Here is a 20,363-nt window from a genome sequence, read left to right on the forward strand (position 1 = left end):
TAATAACGGTAATAGTGCGCAGAGCGCAAGATTTTCGGTGTTTCCGCCGACAATTGAATATGCCCCTAAATGTGACTATATCACATGCCGCTTGAAATGAAACTTTATCAACAGAAAAAATTGAATTTTATACATCTCATCAACATTGTTCAGAGTTCAGTACATGGTTGAATACATGGTTGTATAGTAGCTATAGAACAACTGTAATAACAGCTGATGACTGTAGGTAGCATCTTTATGCTACCTACAGATAGCATGTCATATACATGAATATGACATACTGTAATGCAGCCCAATAGGTGACTTTAAACTCTACAAGAGATAGTACACACAACACTACAGAAATAATTGATACCATAAATGTTCAGAAGTTTGTGCCAGCCAGTGGAATGAGTTTCTTGAAATGAGGTTGTTCCTTGCAGAGTACTGAGTAGGTGCACTTGGGCGCCTAGATTTGCAGAGCAGTGCAAAAATAAGATTCACATTTGTGAAAAGAGATTAGTGAAATTATATAAAGGGATGGAGACAATTTGACTTCTGCATCATCTCTGATCTGACAAAGATCAGGTTTCCTTAGTTATAATGGGACACATTTTGTGGCTTCAAGTGACACTTTGGCAGAGAAGCACATTTCTAAGCGCACTTTGGCCAATGTTAATTATACAAATGTGCCACATGTAATTAGGACAGTCTTCATGCCCTCTCACTCTTAAGATTTATTGAATAATTAATAAACAGAAAAGTATAATGAAACGGGTGATTTGTAAGTGTTTGGAGGTTGGAATTTTATTTTGACAATTACACTTTTGAGCAATGGGCCTCTTCAGATTTTTAAACCTCTCTGCACACCTATGAACTTTTATAAAATTGCAGCGTTGTCTCCCGAGATTTGCGTGTACGCATGCACCATGTGTGCAAGGTGTATTATCTAGGAACATGAGTGCAAAACATAAGCACTTTGCACTGTGCATTAACTGTCTGTTACTAAATGTATCTACATTCAAAGAAATTTCTGCTATTATTGTAGCACAACATATTATACCTGAAATAGCTGATTTTTAGCAGTTGTCTCTGTATACTAATTTCTTTTTCCCTAAATGCTGAGTACATTCCAGTTCAAAGGGTTTCTTTTCTTTACTGCACTATCGCTTTTTGCACATATGACAGTTAAGTGGCTCTGATAGTATAATCTGCACTTGCAATCTAATACTATTTTGACCCAAGGTCATTGTAACTAACTTAACCTGCTTACGTGATGTGATATTTTAAGTTAATGTGCACCCTTAATGGTTTGAGAATGTAATAGCAGCCTGTTAGCTAGGTGGTCAAAGTTCATCATAAATTATGTAGGATCAGTGGAAGGTATTGTTTCCTTCTTTATTATGAAGTGTCACTGTGAAAAGGTACTAGTGTACACATGTTTAATGATACACTAAGCTGTCTGCACGGTCGCTATGGAGACACTATTGACAGAACATGGGGTGTAGAGAGTTTACATCTCTATTTTGGAAAAGGAAAATGAATTACTCTGTTAACCAGGAGAACATTGTAATACAGCTGAGCATGTGATCTAGAAATAATTGGCAGTACACGGCAGCTCTGAAGTAGAGCGGTTCAACTTTGTGGTAGCATTGAAGAGTCCGTGTGTAATTTCATCCACGTTAGAGATAGGAGCTTTTCTCATTATCAGTGTCCCCAGGGGAATATTGTCTAAGACACTCAGCCTATTGACACTTGAAATAAAGAATTGTACAGTGACACTGGTCTACAACCTGTAGAACGGTAATACTAACCTTTCTATATCCTGCTGTTTAGAAGGCAAAGGCTTTATGTTACAACTTAAAGGTTGTCAAAAGGGTGAACACTGGAAGGATTCATGTTAGTATTGCCTCTCGTTTCCACTACCAAAACTGATGATGTTTAGCTTCACTTATCAAGGAAAGTCACAGGTCATTAGTCCTGAGCTGCCTGAAAACCAAAAAGAAACTGCCAGGCAGAAAGGCTTGTCAAACACAAAGCTAAAGAGATATAAAGTACCACGGACTAGAAAACTATTGTCATGTTCAATTAATTTCAACTGTTGTTTCTTTCTCAGACTTCCAATCCTATTGATGTTGCTGCCAGACCTGGAACTGTCCCTCACACCCTGTTGCAGAAGGACCCAAGGGTAAGTGGAAGGAGAACAACTCAGTCCACAGTGTCACCATTATGTCAACATGTTTCTAATCCTCCTGGGAGTGATAAATGTCCTTGTCACAAAAAGCTTGTCAGTCATACACCTTGTGCTTTCTCTAGACTGTAACATTTCTTTGCTTAAGGGACGTGTTCAGTATGGATTGAAGACAAAGTTTTTCTTGATAATTTTTATTGTCATTTTATATACTATTGCTGTTGCTTGCTGCAGGACAAAGTCACATTACTGAACCTGTCATACTAGTGCTATTTGCAAATCTCACTAGGGGATCCTACCGGCTGCTTGACATACCCATATCTAATATTACATCCCAGTCCAAAGGACAGGCTTCCCACTAAATTTAGATGTTATCAGTCAGGTTTGGAATGGAAACTATTATCTCCGTAATGATGATAGGAACTGGATTCAGATTACTAAAGAGATAATTGGGGGTTTGAAAAGTGCACAGTTTATCCCTTTAAAAATGTGACATGTCCTCTGTATATTTTCCAGTTGCTTACAATCTGTCACTTCCTTTGCACATACGGTATGCTGTATAAAGTTAAAGTGCACCTGTTGCCTACAGCTATTACACAGACTGAAATATAGTAATATTCAGGACATTGCTCTCTACAAATGAATCACATCTTAATGGAACAAATGGTGCAATCTGGATAATGCTGAAATAACCTCAACCCCTCCATTATTTTGCAATGATAGCATAAAAGGACTTATCACCATTTACCTTATTAAAACATGCTTTATCTGTATAAAGGCTGCATTCACTGTGTATAAGAGATGGGTGCAGCTAGAGAATGCTAGTAAATTCTCTGCTGTAGCTAATTAGAATTTTTGATTAAATACAGTAGACCTCATGTACAAGGCGCACTCAATGTGCAGGACCAAATGCTTTAGTTTTGCACCCATTTGCCTACATAGTTCTCCTTCCTAACCAAGATACACATTTACTTTCTAGTATAGTATCTAATTGCTCCACAAATGAGAGTTGCACCTAGGTATGCTAAGAGGCATAAAAATATCAAGCGGCGCAGTGTGCAAAGCTGTAAATGTCACATCAGTAGTCCAATTTTCTACCACTTTAGAACCATTGCTTTTATTACATTAATCTTTTCCGTTTATCTTTTGACATACTGCTTGGGGGTAGTGTCATTTAGGAATTTTACAGTCCTGTTAGAGCTGAGATAACATGACTGTAATTATTACATGTGGAACTATTGTGTTTTAAGATTTAGTTAATATCATACTTGCCAACTTTCCCGGAGTCCCGGCAATTGCGGGACTAAAATGACGCGATTTGCGGTGAATTGCGACATATTTGTAGCGAGGGGCGGGGCCAAAATGCCGCGTTTGGCCGCACCCCACCCCCTCCCGCCCTCTAGACATGCCCCTCTCCCAGATACAACTTTCCAAAAGTAGGCAATCGGAAGGTGAAAAATGCATGACATTAAAAGTAAAGTATAAGACCTGATTGCTACCAGAGTTGGTGCATGTCCTATTGTGGAGTGGATATGGCTTTGCACCCCAAGCAATGCCCTCTTCACACCTTTCTCTCATTACAGTAATCTTTCTCCAAAAAGGTAAATCTTGTTTTTGCATTGACTCACAAACTAGGCACATTGGTGCTCCATACTTTTCTGTACATTGCGTGTAATGCCTTTACTCTGCCCACTTCTTCCTATTGACTGGTACCAATTTGGGCTTCCATCATGTTCTTTAACACTGTTTATTTCTAAGCACCTCCAAAGAGGGTTTGGTGCCTCAACTTGGCTACTTTTATTTGTGAATGAAGCATAGTGTTAGCATAAGTACAATTAAGACAGTAGCATGCCTAAAAAGAGCACTAACTAGAAGTCCTTAGTGTCTCTATGGTATATGCATCACAAAGACAGCTAGAGAAAGCTTGTACCTTTACTATTATTACTGAAGCTGCGTAAATAACTTTCAAGTTGAGACATACAAACTTCTCACAGATGAAGAAAAATATCTGTATCCCCACATTTTGCTTTGCAGGGTTAAATGTAAGTCTGCTTTTCCTATCTATGCAAATTTACTATTCTCGTTTATTAACTGTCACTAAATTTGTATCCTGTTATTTGCTTTATGATAATTAGCTAGTATACAGTTTCCATTCTTGGTAATATGTTAACATGATGAGAACAGATAAAGTGATCTATGTAAAGGTCATTGATAGGTCATAGATTGACTTGATTATGGGCAAGGCAACACACAGAAGCTGTCTACTTAGGGCCCTCGTTGCCCATAACCTGCTCATGACAAGTGGAAGTTCTAGTGGTGACACACTGTATCCCTGGTTTCTAGGCCCTTAACACCAAACTTTTTCTGAGTAAATAACAGTTAAGTGGAGTCCCAGCATGTAGTTCATTGGGCCTACACTCAGAACCTCCATGTGATGTGTGCTCAGGTCTGATTATGTGGATGGAAGTGTAGAGTGCACAATGGAGTTTGTGGATTGTGACTGGAAATAGTTCTTTGCGGTGGGGCCTTCAATTGCATAATCCTGAAGATACAATGTTTGTATACTTATGTGTGGGGACACTGAAGAAATCATTGCTGGGTTCCCAAAATGGCTATGTTGTCCCATTTGGTTTTTATTCAGTGATAGTTTAAGTTTACAGAAAATTGAAGTAATTCTGGAAGTCATCATCAAAAATCCACAAATATTAATTAGTATATTTATAATGAGTTAGATCTGTACTAGTATGTGATTTAATGGGTTAATCGTTTGAGTTTTAAGGACAGTACAAGTGACTGATGTGTTTATTCTTAGACTGTATTATGTGTATATTTTGGATGGTTGTGCATAGCTTTATGTCAGCCAGTTATGCAATTACAATGATTGAGATGTTGAGATTACCAGAATCATTGAACAATAAGAAACTTTTTATATTAAAAAATTATTTTTACATTGGGGCAAACCAGATTAATTGATCATGCCACAGTTTAGATTTTTAAACTTAACTGATGTATTCATTTGATGTTTTTGTATTTATTTATCCATTGTCTTTCACTATCTTTCTTCAAATTCAAAGATTAGCCCAATAGTGGTTTTGTCTTTTAAGACTTGTTGTTTTTTTTTTTTTATATATATATGTGCACTTTTATAATATTTTGCACAATCATCTATATATTTCAAATATTTAGTACATTTGACATACTTTTAGATTAAATAATAATCTAAAATGTTAAATTTGACAAAAAGCTAAGGAGGAAATATATCTGTTGGCCAAACTTTGAGCAAGATTGATCTATTACCGTATTTCCCCATGTGTAAGATGCACCTTTTTCCCAAAAATGTTGGGTCTAAAACCTGGGTGCGTCTTATACAGGGGTAGCGTGGATGCAAGGGGGGGGGGGGGGCAGCGTTACAGTGGCAGCGGGGGGGATCCAGGAGGAGGGAGACAGGCACAGTGGCAGCGGGGATCACGGAGGAGGGGGACAGGCACAGTGGCAGCGGGGATCCAGGAGGAGGGGGATAGAGGCACAGTGGCAGCGGGGATCCAGGCGGAGGGGGATAGAGGCAGGGGGGGGGGGGGGGGGCAATTGCAGGGAGAGTGTGCTGCCCAGCTGCTTTGATCACAATCAGAGCAGCCGACCATTACACTCTCCCTGCCTTTTTTGACAACTACCGTAATATTTTTAGTTTTACATTTCGGGGCCAAAATTAATGTGCGTCTTATACCTGGGACCGCCTTATACATGGGGAAATACGGTAAGTGGGAATTAAAATAGCTGTGATGTTCCTCTGAACATGGCTGCTGCGCACATTTCCGGGTACTACGGCTACCACTCTGTGGCTATTTGAATTACCCCCTAAATGTCTCCTAGAAAGTAGAGCAGACAAGGCAGAGAATATGACAGTAATACCACTAAATCAGTTTATTCTTCCCTTATTACTGATGCAGATGGTGTGGTTGTTTTTTAGATGAACAATGTTTCACTGCACATCAAACACACCTTTATGTAGACCACAACTCATAGGGATAGTTTTACTAAAAATGTTTGGTGGCTGTTTGAAACCACATTTCAGTCCACATTTATGGCTTTTGAGTGCTCCAAACTGCCGCATTTACTTTAGGACAGTTTGAGGCTTGAACGTTAAACATCTGGGTTATGTGTAGCAGTTTCAAAGCACCTAAACGGCCGGAAGTTTAGTCAACTCCACAAGAAAACCATCAAAGAAAAGACAGCTTTTCTTATACCTCCTTCTGATAGGCTAGTTAGTTCAAACATGCTGTTTGAGCTATCTTGCCATTCAGGTACCAGTGTTATTGTGGCAATCATTTTTTAATGTTTATGGGGGAAAAAATGATTTCTAATTAACTTATGGGGGCAATCTTTTCCATTATATTAAGGGGGCAATATTATATTTTATTATGAGGACAATATGAATATATAATTATAATTAAGGGACAATAATATTTCATTGCCAATGAGAACAATAACTATTTTATTAATCAGGTTAAAGTATTTTTTTATTCTGCAGGTAGACAACCCTCATAAACAGCTTTTATTTATGACCAATGTATGGGTTACTATGGAAATATTTATATGTGAAGGAAAAATAACCTGTTTTTACTTACCTTTACCCAAGACATTCATTGTCTTTAAGCCAGCTACCCATTCTACTCTGTTTCTTTCCCAAGCTCCCCTGTGGTGATGGAGTGGAAAGAGTTTGTGCATGAAATGCAGTATTTGTTGTTGTTGTAACGATACACTCCTGTATTCCCAGAGCTGCTGTATTATTGAGTGTGCTGATGAAATATTGATGTAATTGGTGGATTGGAGTCTCTTGATTTACAAGTCTGTGTTCAACAAACAGGAGTATGTATTCAAAAGCTTTAGGTATGCAGATTAGACACTGGCAAATGGTATTTACATGCAATTTCAAAATGATATTAAAATGGACTACCTGCCTTTTACCTTAAGTTGTCTATTTAGTATGAGGATAAAGAAAGCATGTCCTAGTCAGCCATAGTTGGAACTTTAGCTGTTTGTCCACTAATCTTCAGTTAAGAAGTGAGCAGAAAATGTTGGTAGTTTTAATACATATCCTCTAATCCTGCCCTGATATTATACTCAAAGTATAGTGATAAACTGGCAATGCGGAGGACTGCAAGACATCACAAACTAAATGGGGGAATTCAATTGCCAGTAATGTGGCACGTAGCCATCGCGCCGCGCACATCGCCAACAATTACGTTAGAAATCTGCGCTCATTTTTCCTCGCACAAAAAATGAGCAGAGATTTCTGTCAAATCTCACAGACGTTCCGGAGACACTGCAGCCAATTGAATTCCCCCCCCCCCCCCACCAATATAAGACATTCTCTTCCAAACCCATTTCTCTTTCCTTGCTCTGTATCACAGATATTGATATCTCAGCATATCTAATCTCACAAGCAAGACTCATAGTTGGCTCATCCCTCATTTTCTCATATAACATTGAACATTTAACTAAGTCTGTAACCTTACCCACTTTGATTTCTGTTATTCATATCTTTCTCAACTGCAGACTATGCTCGGTGAAACTGTTCACATATTTTCACTGTCTTTTTCTGAACTTACTTTGTTGGTGTATAAAATTCCTACATATTATCTCTTATATCACAATATACACAATTGTGGTCTATACATTTACCCCAGGGCAATCCATCCCATTCACCCAGACGCATCACCAATTGTATCCTTATGGGAAAGCAGGAGTAAGCTTATATATTTAAGTGTAAGATATGTCTGCAATAAAACATCTGCAATACAATGAAATGGGCACAAAAAAGGGCACATTATTATATGCCATGATGAGGGCTGGTCAACAAACAGAGAAGCAAGTAGCGTGCCACCCAGTAAAACCTGGTAGATATATGTATAATCCTTCTACTTTTCTTTTTTTTAACTTTCACTTTTTCCTGTAATGTGGTTTTTGCCTTCTTTGCTCACACGCACACAATACATGTATCTTACACTTAACAATAGACCATTCCTACAAACAATTACGTGCCTGAATGTAAAGACAAACATTTTAATTAATGATATATATACAGTGTTGCATTTTGTAGAAAAAAAATCCCTTTTTTACAATTAGTTTATTTCCATACGAGGCTCTTTGTCTTGAAAAAGAATGTATGGCCTTGTCTAATACATAGAGCCGTTCAGGCCTATAAAAAAAGCATCTTGCTATATGAAAACAGCAGCTGTCAAAAGTTGGCAATGTAGCGTGTCATACTTATCAATGCCAAAACATCCCACATTGTATTTTAGAAAAGAAGGCATGTTGTTGAATGCAAGCAAGTGCAGAGTAGATTGTATGAAAATGAAGAAATGATTATAGTTTTTTTTAAAATATACTCTACATACTGGCATTTTGTGTATACTGGCAAGGCAAGTAGCTTTGTGTTCTGGCAAAATGATTTTATATTGGTTGTGATGTTCAAATTGACTTTTGTTTTATAAATAGGTTTAATCTGAAAGTAGAGATTCTACAATTCAATTCCTTTTTAGCATGAAGCAATATTCATGTGTTAATTCATTTGATTGTCGGAGTGACAGGCATGTAACTTAGTTATCATTTTCTCTTCACAGCTGACAGATCCTTTCAGGCCTATGTTGAGGGTAAGATTCTGTTTTTTACATCTTTTAATTTTTGGATTGGCACAAGAAAGCAGACATAAATAATTTGATTTATTGAGCTTACAGCTCATATACTGACTTACAAGATGTTTTGCTAAAAATCTTTAAAATGAAAAGGCAACTATTGCTAAAATGCAAGTTGCTTGTAATTTTAAAAATAACTAATTCACAAATATATATCCTGTCTCATTTGTTTTTCAGTATATATAAATAGACACATTATCTGAAAATATCTATGCGTGTATAGATATTTTCAGTACTAACAATTTCCTGACACTTTTTCAGAAACAATTACATTCAAGTGTAATTGATTATATAGTTATGTATGCGAGACACATTAACCATTTCAGTTGTCTCATTATTTAGAGCAAAATGTACCTTCTTTTTAAAAGACCACATCTTGCCATGCATATTTGTATGTAGAGGCATAAGGCCAAGTGCAACGAGCACAGAATCATTGCTACAATTGCAAGTCAGTTTTTATACATAAGGAATACCATCCAGCCCAAACATTTGTCCCTTAATGAAAGATAACATCTTGCAGTGCAGAGTTTAGTGGCAGCATGGTGGCCTAGTGGTTAGCATTTCTGCTTTACAGTGCTGGGTTCATGAGTTCGATGTATGTATGTTCTCCCCGTGTTTGCGTCAGTGGTAAATTGCACCCTAACCATTTGTTATGGATGTTTTAGTTTATGTAAATTACACTATTTAATGGTGCAAATATGTGTTATTTTAACCAGAAACCTGGAAAATGGTGTGCTATGCATGTTCATATCGCCTGGCAGATATACCATCATCAACAAAAAGTCAAGGTAAGTGTCAAAATAAACATTAATTTGAAGATAGTCTGAATAATTAAAGTGTGCATATTAGCTAATGATAGATTAATAAATATTTTTGTCTACTCTTTATACTCTTGTATACTCTCAAAAAGTTGATAAAGGCTACAAAAGGAGATGAATTATTTATTTTTGAAGGGTTAAAATGTAGTAATATGTAATATTGGATTTAATTAGTAAATGTGCTTATCAACAGCATATGGATAAATTGATAGCTCAGGTTTGGATGTGAGCGTCAAATGATAGCTGACATCAGTTGTCAATTTAGGGCTAGTTGTGCCCGCAGTTGCAGAGAATCCCTACACATTGGAATAAATGTTGTGATGTGGCTGGGAGTTTCCATTATTTTTAAGACACCAGTTATGTTTTTTATGAAAGATAGGAAGTAAAATATATGATCAAAGATTTTGTCTCCAGCGTTCATAGGGCGTATCCACAGTAGTTTGTCTGGAAACCAATGACTTTCCGAGTGATATTTCATTATTGGCACCATGTCACTCTATTTTCAGGCTTCTAAATATATGAGTGATTGCAATTTATTTCTGTTTATAATACACAAAAAACTAAATAATTCTTTATTCTTAAGACAGAATGGCATGTGGACTTTAAAGGAACACTGTAAGATATATTCTTTACATCTTTCCAGTTCCTGGTTCACCACATCATGGCCAATATCGATAGAACACAGCAATCACTCTTGCACCTCTTTGACCAGTAAATGGGAAAAATACAGAAAAGAAAAGTGAAAACATTGGAAAGACACAGGGGTATTTGTAGGAGATCTCAGAGTGACAACTAGCAGGGCTGCCATCAGAAACTGTGAGGCCCAGTACTAATTAATCCGGCAGGGGCCCCCCCTCCCTGGGCCCAATATTAATTAATCTGGCGGGCCCCCCCCCTCCCCACACATGTGCCCCCCCTCCCTCTTCGCCATACATGCGCCCCCTATCCATCATCACAGTACATTTCCCCCACTCCCTCATCACAGTAAATGTTCCCCTCCCCCCAAAGTAAATGTCCCCCTTTCCCCTCCCCGCAAGCACAGTAAATGTCCCCCTCTTGCCTCCCCGCAAACAAAGTTAATGTCCCCCTCTCCCTCCCACAGTTAATGTCCCCCCTCCCCCCCACAGTTAATGTCCCCCTCTAACCCCCCACAGTTAATGTCCCCCTCTCCCCCCACAGTTAAGGTCCCCCCCCACAGTTAATGTCCCCCTCTAACCCCCTCACAGTTAATGTCCCCTTCTCCCTCCCCAGTTAAGGTCCCCCTCTTCCCCCCTCCCTCCCTCCCTCCACAGTTATGTTCCCCCAGGACCTCCCTCTCCCCCTTCCTCCTCAGTTAAGGTCCCCCAGGCTCTCCTTCCCCTCCCTCCACATTTATGGTCCCCCAGGCTCTCCCCCCTCCCTCCACAGTTATGTTCCCCCAGGCTCTCCCTCTCCCCCCTTCCTCCTCAGTTAAGGTCCCCCAGGCTCTCCCCCCTCCCTCCACAGTTATGTTCCCCCAGGCTCTCCCTCTCCCCCCTTCCTCCTCAGTTAAGGTCCCCCAGGCTCTCCCCCCTCCCTCCACAGTTAAGGTCCCCCAGGCTCTCTTCCCCTTTCCTGGCACAGTTAAGGTCCCCCAGGCTCTCCCTCTCTCCCCCCCCTTTAAAAAAGAATAGCTAAATAATTTACCTTCTCCTCCGCGATGCTGCAGCTCCCGGTCACTGATACACTGGGAGCGCGGTGCGCAGTGATGATGCCGCCGTGCTCCCAGCCTATCAGAGTCTGGAAGACGGAGCTGAAAGCAAAGGGGCAGCACGGTCGGTGACTGCAGGGCCCAGACAGTTCAGGGAGTCCGGACCGACGGAGAGGTCCCCCTAGTCTGTCCAGGCTCCTCACAGCAGTACTGGCCGTACCCCCCTGATGGTGGCCCTGACAACTAGATAATATATGGGGCAATGAAGTACCCTTTAAAATAAAAAAATCACAAAATCACATTACAGTAAAAATAAAAACCTTAATAATGTAAAAGAAACAGTCAATAGTTTACCTTTTTTGTTTCCTAAGTAAAATCTACAAAATATATGATAAAAAATAGAAATATTTACAATTTAAATTCTGTTTTCAGTTTACATTGTCTCACAGTCCCATTTTCAGAGTTTGTATGTATTCTATGCTGGACCTGTTCGTCTTGCGTTATGTTTAATTACCCAACTCTGGAATGCAAGTTGCTGTTTTATTTTAAGTCAGGAAAATTTTCCCTCAGAGACTGCAGGAACCAAATGAGAAAAACGATTAAAATAACCTCTAATCCACATAGGGGTTTTTAAATGACTCCAATGATCACAATCATGTTTTCCCTAAAGCAAGAGTGTTAAGTCTTCTGCATTCAGTCAATAAAATTAAACATTGTTTTACAAATCGCTGGCAAGTACCTGTGGAAATTCTTCTTGGTCTTTTGGGAAAAGTTTTCTCATAGTGGTTGAATGGTCTTTTCTCTTTTTGTGAAGGCAGATTACCAAAATATCGGAAACCCCAAATGAGGGACACATTGATCTGTGCACATTTACTAATTGAGGGTGCCAACGTGTTAGCAGGACAAAGTTTAAATAAAAATATATTTATTTTCTTAAATTTACGCACGCAGCTTTAAGATTAAAATTCCTAGATGCAAAATACATGTTTTTCTAACTAATTTCTGCTAGGTTTTTGGTGGCATTGGGAGGAAATGTTAAACAAATAAAGATTGTGGGTTAATTATAAGACACCTTTATATTCATGATTTAGTGTACAGAATCCAGTCTTGTAAGAATACACACTTTATCATTTTGACTGCAAGTCATGTCTCTTCCATTTATCTAATCTAAACTGTGTCTGTCATTTCTGATAACATCAGATTTAAAAAAGTGTAATTTCAATTATAGCACATACAAAGATCAGTTTTGCAATTTCAAGGTGTGAATGTGGCATTTTGTATGGTCTTTGAAGCCTCCTTTCTTATCTGCCCATGGGGGAAATCTCAATTCCAGTCATGCTTTCCATTTCAGAAACAGATGCAAACAGATCCACACAAGCTGGATTTTGGCCTGAAGCCTGAGTTTTTGAGCAGGCCACCAGGTCCGAGCCTCTTTGGAGCTATCCATCACCATCCCCACCATCATGACTTGGCACGCCCTTCAACACTGTTTTCTGCCGCTGGTGGGTATAAATCTCATTGCATATACAGTTACTGAGCTCAGACCTCATTGAGAATAAATAATGTCAGTAAAGTGAGCAAAAGTAAACCAAAGACATTGTCTTACAATTAACTCTACAACTACAAAAAATGCAGGAAAACATTTTTGGAAGCCAAATTTAGCTTTAGATATCTTTAGAAGTTGCATACTCCTTTTTTTTTAATGTATGTTTTGATGACATACTTATAAAGTCTTGTGTCTTGTTACCATGGGAACATATAGGGTAGTGTAATATTAACATTCCAATCTGATCCTCATGGATAAAGCTAGACATGATATGTATACCTTTTATTTTGAAATGATTCTGTTTATTTCCCAAATTTATCTGTAAATCTTTATAAGCAAAGTAATGGTAGTTAAAGCCTCCTCCTTTGTCTTTGGACATGTTTTCTGTAATCACTATAGTATCACGGATGGATATAGAGGCCATTTGAGTGATTTTACTTCCAAATAGACTTGTGCGCAACTCTTACTTACAGAACCTTTACACTATTGGTCCAATGACCTATTGTTTGCCCTTATCAGGTCCTCTCTACAGACAAATGTTTGGTTAGCAGAGGTTTAGTACTTAACTGATTGGCATATTTCTAAGCACCATTTATCATTTTCATGTTATTGCTTTTTTATATTTTAATAGTGTCCTAGCATTTGCCATAGAACAAAAGTTCCTGTTCAATAGCCAGAACAGATAATATCTTTGAGGTCATCAAGGGTAGTGTTTTGAATAGATTCATCTGTGTTTTTGAAAGATTAGACTTAGACCTTTTCATTCTGTGGATAATTTAATTATTCACAAAAAGGATGGGCCATTGCGTGCTTTGAGTCATTTAGAACGCTCAATGTTTACCCCAGTAATCAACTTCTGGAATAACAGTTTGGCAAAATGAAATAGGACAGAATTGATGAATATCGATAGATACCTTTAAGAATATTGTATAAAAGCTATTGAATAATAATTGTTCTATTTATCTTTACCTATAGGCGGGCCACACCCTGCTGGGGCCCCTTTTGGCCCTCCGCCTCATCACGGCAATTTTCTTAACCCCGCTGCTCACCTTGGTAAGTAAGAAAAAAATCTTCCTTGTAATATGTGTGTGTGCATATGTATGAATGTATGTATATCACATATATTGACTTATTTTAATTAATGTCTTTAAAAAACCTTCTTCCTAAAACTGTGAGAGTGTTTGTATACTTCGTGAAGCGTGTTTTTTGTGTAAATCCATTGATGCACTTTATAGAATAACATTTCCAACATTATCTTCATATACATATGTATACAACACAGGCGCAAACATTATTGGTGACTATGGGTATGGTTATCACGTCATAGAATACAGCCAGTAAGAATTTTGATAAAAACAGAAATTTTCCATGAATTACTCTTATGTACCTTTTGTTTTCATAGAACCTTTTAACCGTCCATCAACATTCAGCGGTCTTGCTTCTGTGGGCGGAAATGCCTTTGGGGGTCTTGGCAACCCTTCAGTCAGTAAGTATAACATGTTAATGTTTCATTTATGGATATGAGGAAATAATAAAATGAAGATTTATGCATACTTCAAAATCCGGGGAAAATATTTATAATATATAGGTGTGTGTGTGTCTATAACACAATTTCAGTGTGGCTCTTCAGCTTGTTTAAATACTAATTGCATACTACACAACACCAGACTTTGGGGATTTGGGATGCTGGAGTATTTAATTACAACTGCTAAAGAGTCTAAGCCTGCACTAGGATTGCACAGTAGATGAGCCACTTTTAGCACTCACAAGCTTCTAGGCATGAAACAAATGCTCTGAATTTCACAACATTAAGTCCTGATAGACCTAGCAAATGGCATGACACATGACAGACATCTATGTTAATAATTTATTAACTGGTCCATGAACCCCTGTATGCCATACCGTCACTTTTCCTACTGCCTTTATTGCAGAACTATCAAATTTCATTGACTTACACATTCCATAGCACCGCCTCTAAATATCCATACAGCCTCTTCCAAATTTCCACTTCGACCACTGCAGATGTTCCCTACTGCTACTTCTAAATTTGCACTTCGAGCACAGTGTGTGGTGTGTCTCAAACAACTGCTCTCTCTATATGGTATAAAAACTTTGCGAAAAAGACAGAAAGATTAAAAAAAAATATGTAAAAATGTGTTTCACAAACATTGCAGAATTGTCGATTCAGATTAAAAACTCCTTTAAGTTACAATGAATGACAAACCAATCTGGTGTTAGTTAAGCATAGAAGACAAACACAGAACCTTAGGATACACAAGATTTGATAAACAATGAATGAACGTGAAGTGCCCCCCCCCCCCCAATTTCTATAACACCCATTCCCAGTGAGACAAGTGTTGCATACATAACTTTAAAAATTATATTTGTATTCACTGTTATATTGTTCAGTGGTGACTTTTTAAATAGTATTTGATAGAATACATTTTAATTTTCATCATTACCTCTGTAAGTAAATAGCACAATTTGTAATATCACAATATTGGAATTAAACAGTCTATCTACACAGGGGGTATTGATTTCTGTTACTCGCTGGCTTGAATAGTGACCATATATAGTCACATTGCTTATAGTTATTTGCATCTTCAACAAAAGTGGATTTTTATGCATTTATGATGATTAAGTGAACTGACACAAAAGATAGGAAAGCAGTCATTTTTCTTTTGTCTTTTCTCCTAAGAAACAACCAGACCCTTCAACCTCTCCCTCATTATGGGTTAGTACCACTAACATTTACACTATGTATCCTTTCTGTTACCTTTCATATTTGTTAATCAAATGGGGCTTTGTAATATTTTACTGCTGCAACCAACAGATCTCCTTTAAGTGTGTGTGTTTTTTTGTAGCATCCAACTCAATGTTTAGCCATAAAGAAGGGCCAAATATGCAGAACTTCAACAATCCTCACGAACCATGGAATCGACTCCATCGAACACCACCCTCTTTCCCAACCCCTCCACCTTGGCTGAAACCGGGAGAGGCAGAACGCAGCTCTTCTGCTACAGCTCACGATAGAGATTCAGAGAAAAGAGAATCATCCTCTAAAGATGATAAGGAAAGGTGTGTATGAATTAATAGTTGTGAAATCCAAATTTACACATCCACAAAACATATGCAGGTCCAGATTTAATATAGCTGTTAAGTTTTAAAAAAAATGCACTAATTTTCTATGTGTATGGAATTCATATATTTATCTTAGAACGTTATTTCAAATACAAGATATTTTACCTATTTCTAGCTAAAATGGGCGGGTGGCAATACACAATAAGCTTTACAAAGGATTTAATTAAATATTACAATTGTGTTCACTGTAAAACAGTTAAGACCCATACAAAGGATTAAGAAACTAATGAGAAAGAGGAGATCAGTGTATATGACAATTTTTTGGGAGACGTAAAGAGCTTTTGTGTACTATGCAAATAAACTAGTTCCAAATTACTTATTCCAGAACTAAGATGATAATTACGAATTTCTATGGTTCAAGTACATTTAAATTTTCTATAAAGTGTTCTATATTTTAATACATATACCTCTTTGCTTAGATAAATAATAAAGTGAGCTTAGTAGAAAAAAGTAGACAAATTGTCCTATAAGCAAGTATTTAAACTTGTCTACTTCAATTAACTATTTCCTGTATTCAATTTAGCATTGCTTATTCTGTAGTAACAAACTTGATATTGAATTACTTTATATGTATTAAGTGTTACTGCCTAAGTGTTCATTTTTAAATTGTGTGTTGCAAACTTTTACAGGGCTATGTGAAACCAGTAATTTAAGTGAAGATAGGGTATAGTTCATTGCCGAGAACAATGCGCCAATGCTAAGGATTACATTCACAATCTGTGCTGTCTTGTGAAAGATCTCTTATTAAATTAGCTGCGTCTATCTCTGGAAACTTTAGTTTATTGGAAGAAAATTATATGCCATGGTACACCATTCACTACATTAACTTCTACAGCATCTGTAAGACTTTTTTCCCAAGCTTATTGAATTTTTGTTTGTTATTTCAACTGTAGTTACAGTGATTTGTAAATATGTTTTGCTTGTCTTTTTTACATTAATTTGATTATGTTTATTTAGGGAAAGTATGGAGAAGAGACACTCCAGGCATCCTTCACCTGCACCTGTCAGCCAAGTAAATTCTTTGGGACATAACCGCAGTTTATCTGAGCAAAGAAGTCACATAAATAATGAGGTACGAGAAAAAGAAAAGTCAAAGGACCGTGAAAGGGATCATTCTGATTCGTGGAAAGAAACTAATGTGGAAGACCACAAAGCGAAAGATAACCATATTTCTGAGAAGGAAAGTATTGTACATGAAAGTAGAGCTGTGGAGGAAGCTAAGCAATTATCAAGGGTGCCTTCACCTTATGTCAGGCCACCTGTGATGGAGGGCACTAGACCTAATAGCACTTCTAATAGAGATAACGAAAGAAAAAGTGAGACTTATGATAATCAAAAGAAAAATAATGATGTGAAAGTAAAAGAGGAAAGAAAGGAAGACCATGATGTTTTAATGTCTGAAGGACCTCCTGTCCATAGGGTCCCTGAACAACCTCCTCCAATATCTACTGCAAATGTTCATCCAAGTCATTTAGCATCCATGCCAATGGCAGTTGGTGTAACAGGGATGCATCCAATGAACAGTATTGGTGGCCTAGACAGGACTCGCATGATGACTCCTTTTATGGGCATAAGTCCTATCCCAGGTGGTGAACGATTCCCTTATCCATCATTTCACTGGGATCCTATGCGAGATCCACTAAGAGACCCTTATAGAGGACTAGATATTCATAGGCGGGATCCCCTTGGAAGAGATTTCTTGCTGAGAAACGATCCACTTCATCGTCTTACCACACCAAGGTTGTATGAAACAGAAAGATCATTCAGGGACAGAGAACCCCATGACTACAACCATCACCACCATCATCATCTTTCTGTTGACCCACGCAGAGATCATGAGAGAGCAAGCCAAATGGAAGAGAGGGAAAGATTACACATGCTTCGAGAGGACTATGAACATGCCCGTCTACATGCAGTTCATCCAGCTGCACTGGATGGCCACCTGCCTCATCCAAGTTTAATCACTCCTGGAATTCCCAGCATGCACTATTCCAGGGTCAGTCCCACAGCAGGACATCAAAATGGACTCCTTAATAAGACTCCCCCAGCAGCAGCACTAAGTGCCCCACCGCCACTTATTTCTACTTTGGGAGGGCGACCAGGTTCTCCCAGGAGGACTACGCCATTGACCACAGAGATAAGAGACAGACCTCCTTCTCACACGCTCAAAGATATTGAAGCACGATAAAGATAATACATAAAACAAAGCTTATGGACAAATAGCCTGATTAAATTTAAATCAGTGCTAGACTTGACATACAATCTTTGTACAAATGTAAAGTCTCCAAGAGCAATGATTTTCACTTTTTGTATATTATATGTTGCAAATTTCCAGACCTTTTAGCCAATTCAAATGTCTGTTTTCAATTGATTTATTTTACTAATGTAAAGCATTTGGTTGGAACCGAAGGAAATAATTCATTACATCTAATTGGACTGTATCAGACTTATGATATAGAAAGAAAATGTAAATATTTATGTAAAAAATATTTGCTTCATTGGGTAATGGTTCATATATGCAAAAGGATAGGATGAAAGCTTTACTGTGTACAAATGTAAATAGACATAACATAATACAATAATACTTCTTAAACTGTGCAGTTTACAACCTTACTATTTAAAACACAGTCTGCTCATACTGTGTTGTGTATTTTATTGGAGACAACTAAACCCCCTCAACTATGCAATTTATTTTGGAGGCTTTAAACATAAAGCCATTGTAACAAAAATGGAGCATTTTCCACACTTACACAATAACTAAAGTCATATTATCCCTGAGAAACTCATGTTGCAAAACCTATTGCCTTTTACCTATTACCTATCCACTTGTATTTTAGGTATGCCGTACTCGCCACTCTGAAAACAGATAACAAAATATGTTTCAAATTAAGAGACATCCTCCTCCCATATAAGGCTGAACTAACATATTCAACATGGAAAACAATATGTCAGTAAAGAAAAACCCAGGTCAAGGGAAAAAGGAACGGCTTAGTTATAATAGGTAGATTTGGCATCTTTAGTCAGCCTTTTATGCCTAGCCCCAATATTTTGGTTAAACAGTTGGCCAAACTGATCATTGAGAATTTAAGTCACCCAAGATATTTGTATACGGTGTCCAGTTCATGATCCACTATTTAGCCTAAACACTTGTTGAGATCTATTTGATTTGAGAGAATATGACTTTATCTGAAGAAATACCATACACATTTGGTTTACTGGGTTGTAAATTATATGTATGAAATAAACATAGTTCTTTGGTCTTCTAGTGTATTAAAGTGATATCTTAAGTTGTTATCCTGTTTTGGCAAAATCAAAACAATGAATAAAACTCCCGACAGTTGTTTCTAATAAGCAGAGATCTATTTTAGTAGTCAACTGAAGGTTTAGTTGTGAGCTTCAGATTTTGTGAACTCCAGATGTTGTGCAGTGTTTTTTAAGGAGCAAATCCTCCCAGAAGAATATGTACACTGGAACAGTAGTGGTAGCTTTCAGTATTGTAAAGAGATTGTTATATACAAACCTTTTGCTGTTTATCCTGTATGTAAGAAATTCCTTTTTAGATCATATGTAAAGAGGAAAAAAAAGAGAACTGAAAGGAAAAAAAAAACCATAAAAATGAAGCGACTCGATCTTCAGCATGTTCCTCATCAGCGAAGACTTGTGTTATGTAAATTGTGCCATGTTATTAAAAAATGTGAACTAAGTTTTCAGGTGCTTATTTGTGTGGAGTGCCCATCATTATTTAGGGAGAGGCTATTTTGTATGTACCAGAACTTACTTGGCCTCCCGACATCAGTAAACCAGTCTTCCATTGTCACAATTCTTTAAGGGTTATTTGCTGCACCTATGTACTATAGGTGCAACTGTCCGCCAAACCATAGTAACAAATCAGAATTTAGCTTTAACTGTTTAGTCGGTTTATTTTTTTTAAAAACAAATGCCCGATTGGTTGCTTTGTTTTTTATTTGTTTTTTTTTAGTTTTGTTTTATTCCCTTGAGATCATAAAGGTAGCATAGGTGCCTTTAACAAGGGGTGTGTCCCAGTTCTTCACGTCATAGAAATGAAAGCCCTTGCTTTGTGTCTTGTAGCACTGTCACCTGCTTCAAAGCAAAAAAATACAGAGGATTTCATTATGAATTAGGTTCAAAGCAAAAAAAATTAAAAAAAAATTGTGCCTTGGTAAAATCATTTTGCAATTTGGGGGGATTTACAATGTGCAGACAGATTTAGAGTTGGGAGGGGATATGCCCTAGCTCAATTTTAAATTGTAGTGTAAATATAAAGCTGTATAGTATTTATATGCTACATGCAAAAGCAGTCCGT

At 37.6% G+C, this 20,363-nt stretch overlaps 1 protein-coding gene across 5 annotated transcripts in view; it reads left to right on the forward strand.

The window, feature by feature from the left end:
• The window catches only part of AUTS2 (activator of transcription and developmental regulator AUTS2), a 1,332,985-nt gene extending 1,313,243 nt beyond the window's left edge, over positions 1–19,742 (forward strand). For 3 of the 5 annotated variants that reach the window (XM_075195006.1, XM_075195007.1, XM_075195010.1), the window contains 9 exons: positions 2,096–2,167; positions 8,794–8,823; positions 9,582–9,653; positions 12,704–12,854; positions 13,874–13,951; positions 14,301–14,384; positions 15,597–15,632; positions 15,763–15,976; positions 16,997–19,742. In XM_075195006.1, the coding sequence (XP_075051107.1) occupies positions 2,096–2,167; positions 8,794–8,823; positions 9,582–9,653; positions 12,704–12,854; positions 13,874–13,951; positions 14,301–14,384; positions 15,597–15,632; positions 15,763–15,976; positions 16,997–18,227 (1,968 nt within the window). In that variant the 3' untranslated portion in view covers positions 18,228–19,742. The remainder of the gene's footprint in view (positions 1–2,095; positions 2,168–8,793; positions 8,824–9,581; positions 9,654–12,703; positions 12,855–13,873; positions 13,952–14,300; positions 14,385–15,596; positions 15,633–15,762; positions 15,977–16,996) is intronic. The other 2 variants (XM_075195009.1, XM_075195008.1) reach the window with 1 other exon arrangement.
• Positions 19,743–20,363: the final 621 nt, after the last annotated feature.

Source organism: Mixophyes fleayi, chromosome 2 (genome assembly GCF_038048845.1).
Source record: "Mixophyes fleayi isolate aMixFle1 chromosome 2, aMixFle1.hap1, whole genome shotgun sequence".
In the NCBI taxonomy this organism is placed as follows: Eukaryota; Metazoa; Chordata; class Amphibia; order Anura; family Limnodynastidae; genus Mixophyes; species Mixophyes fleayi.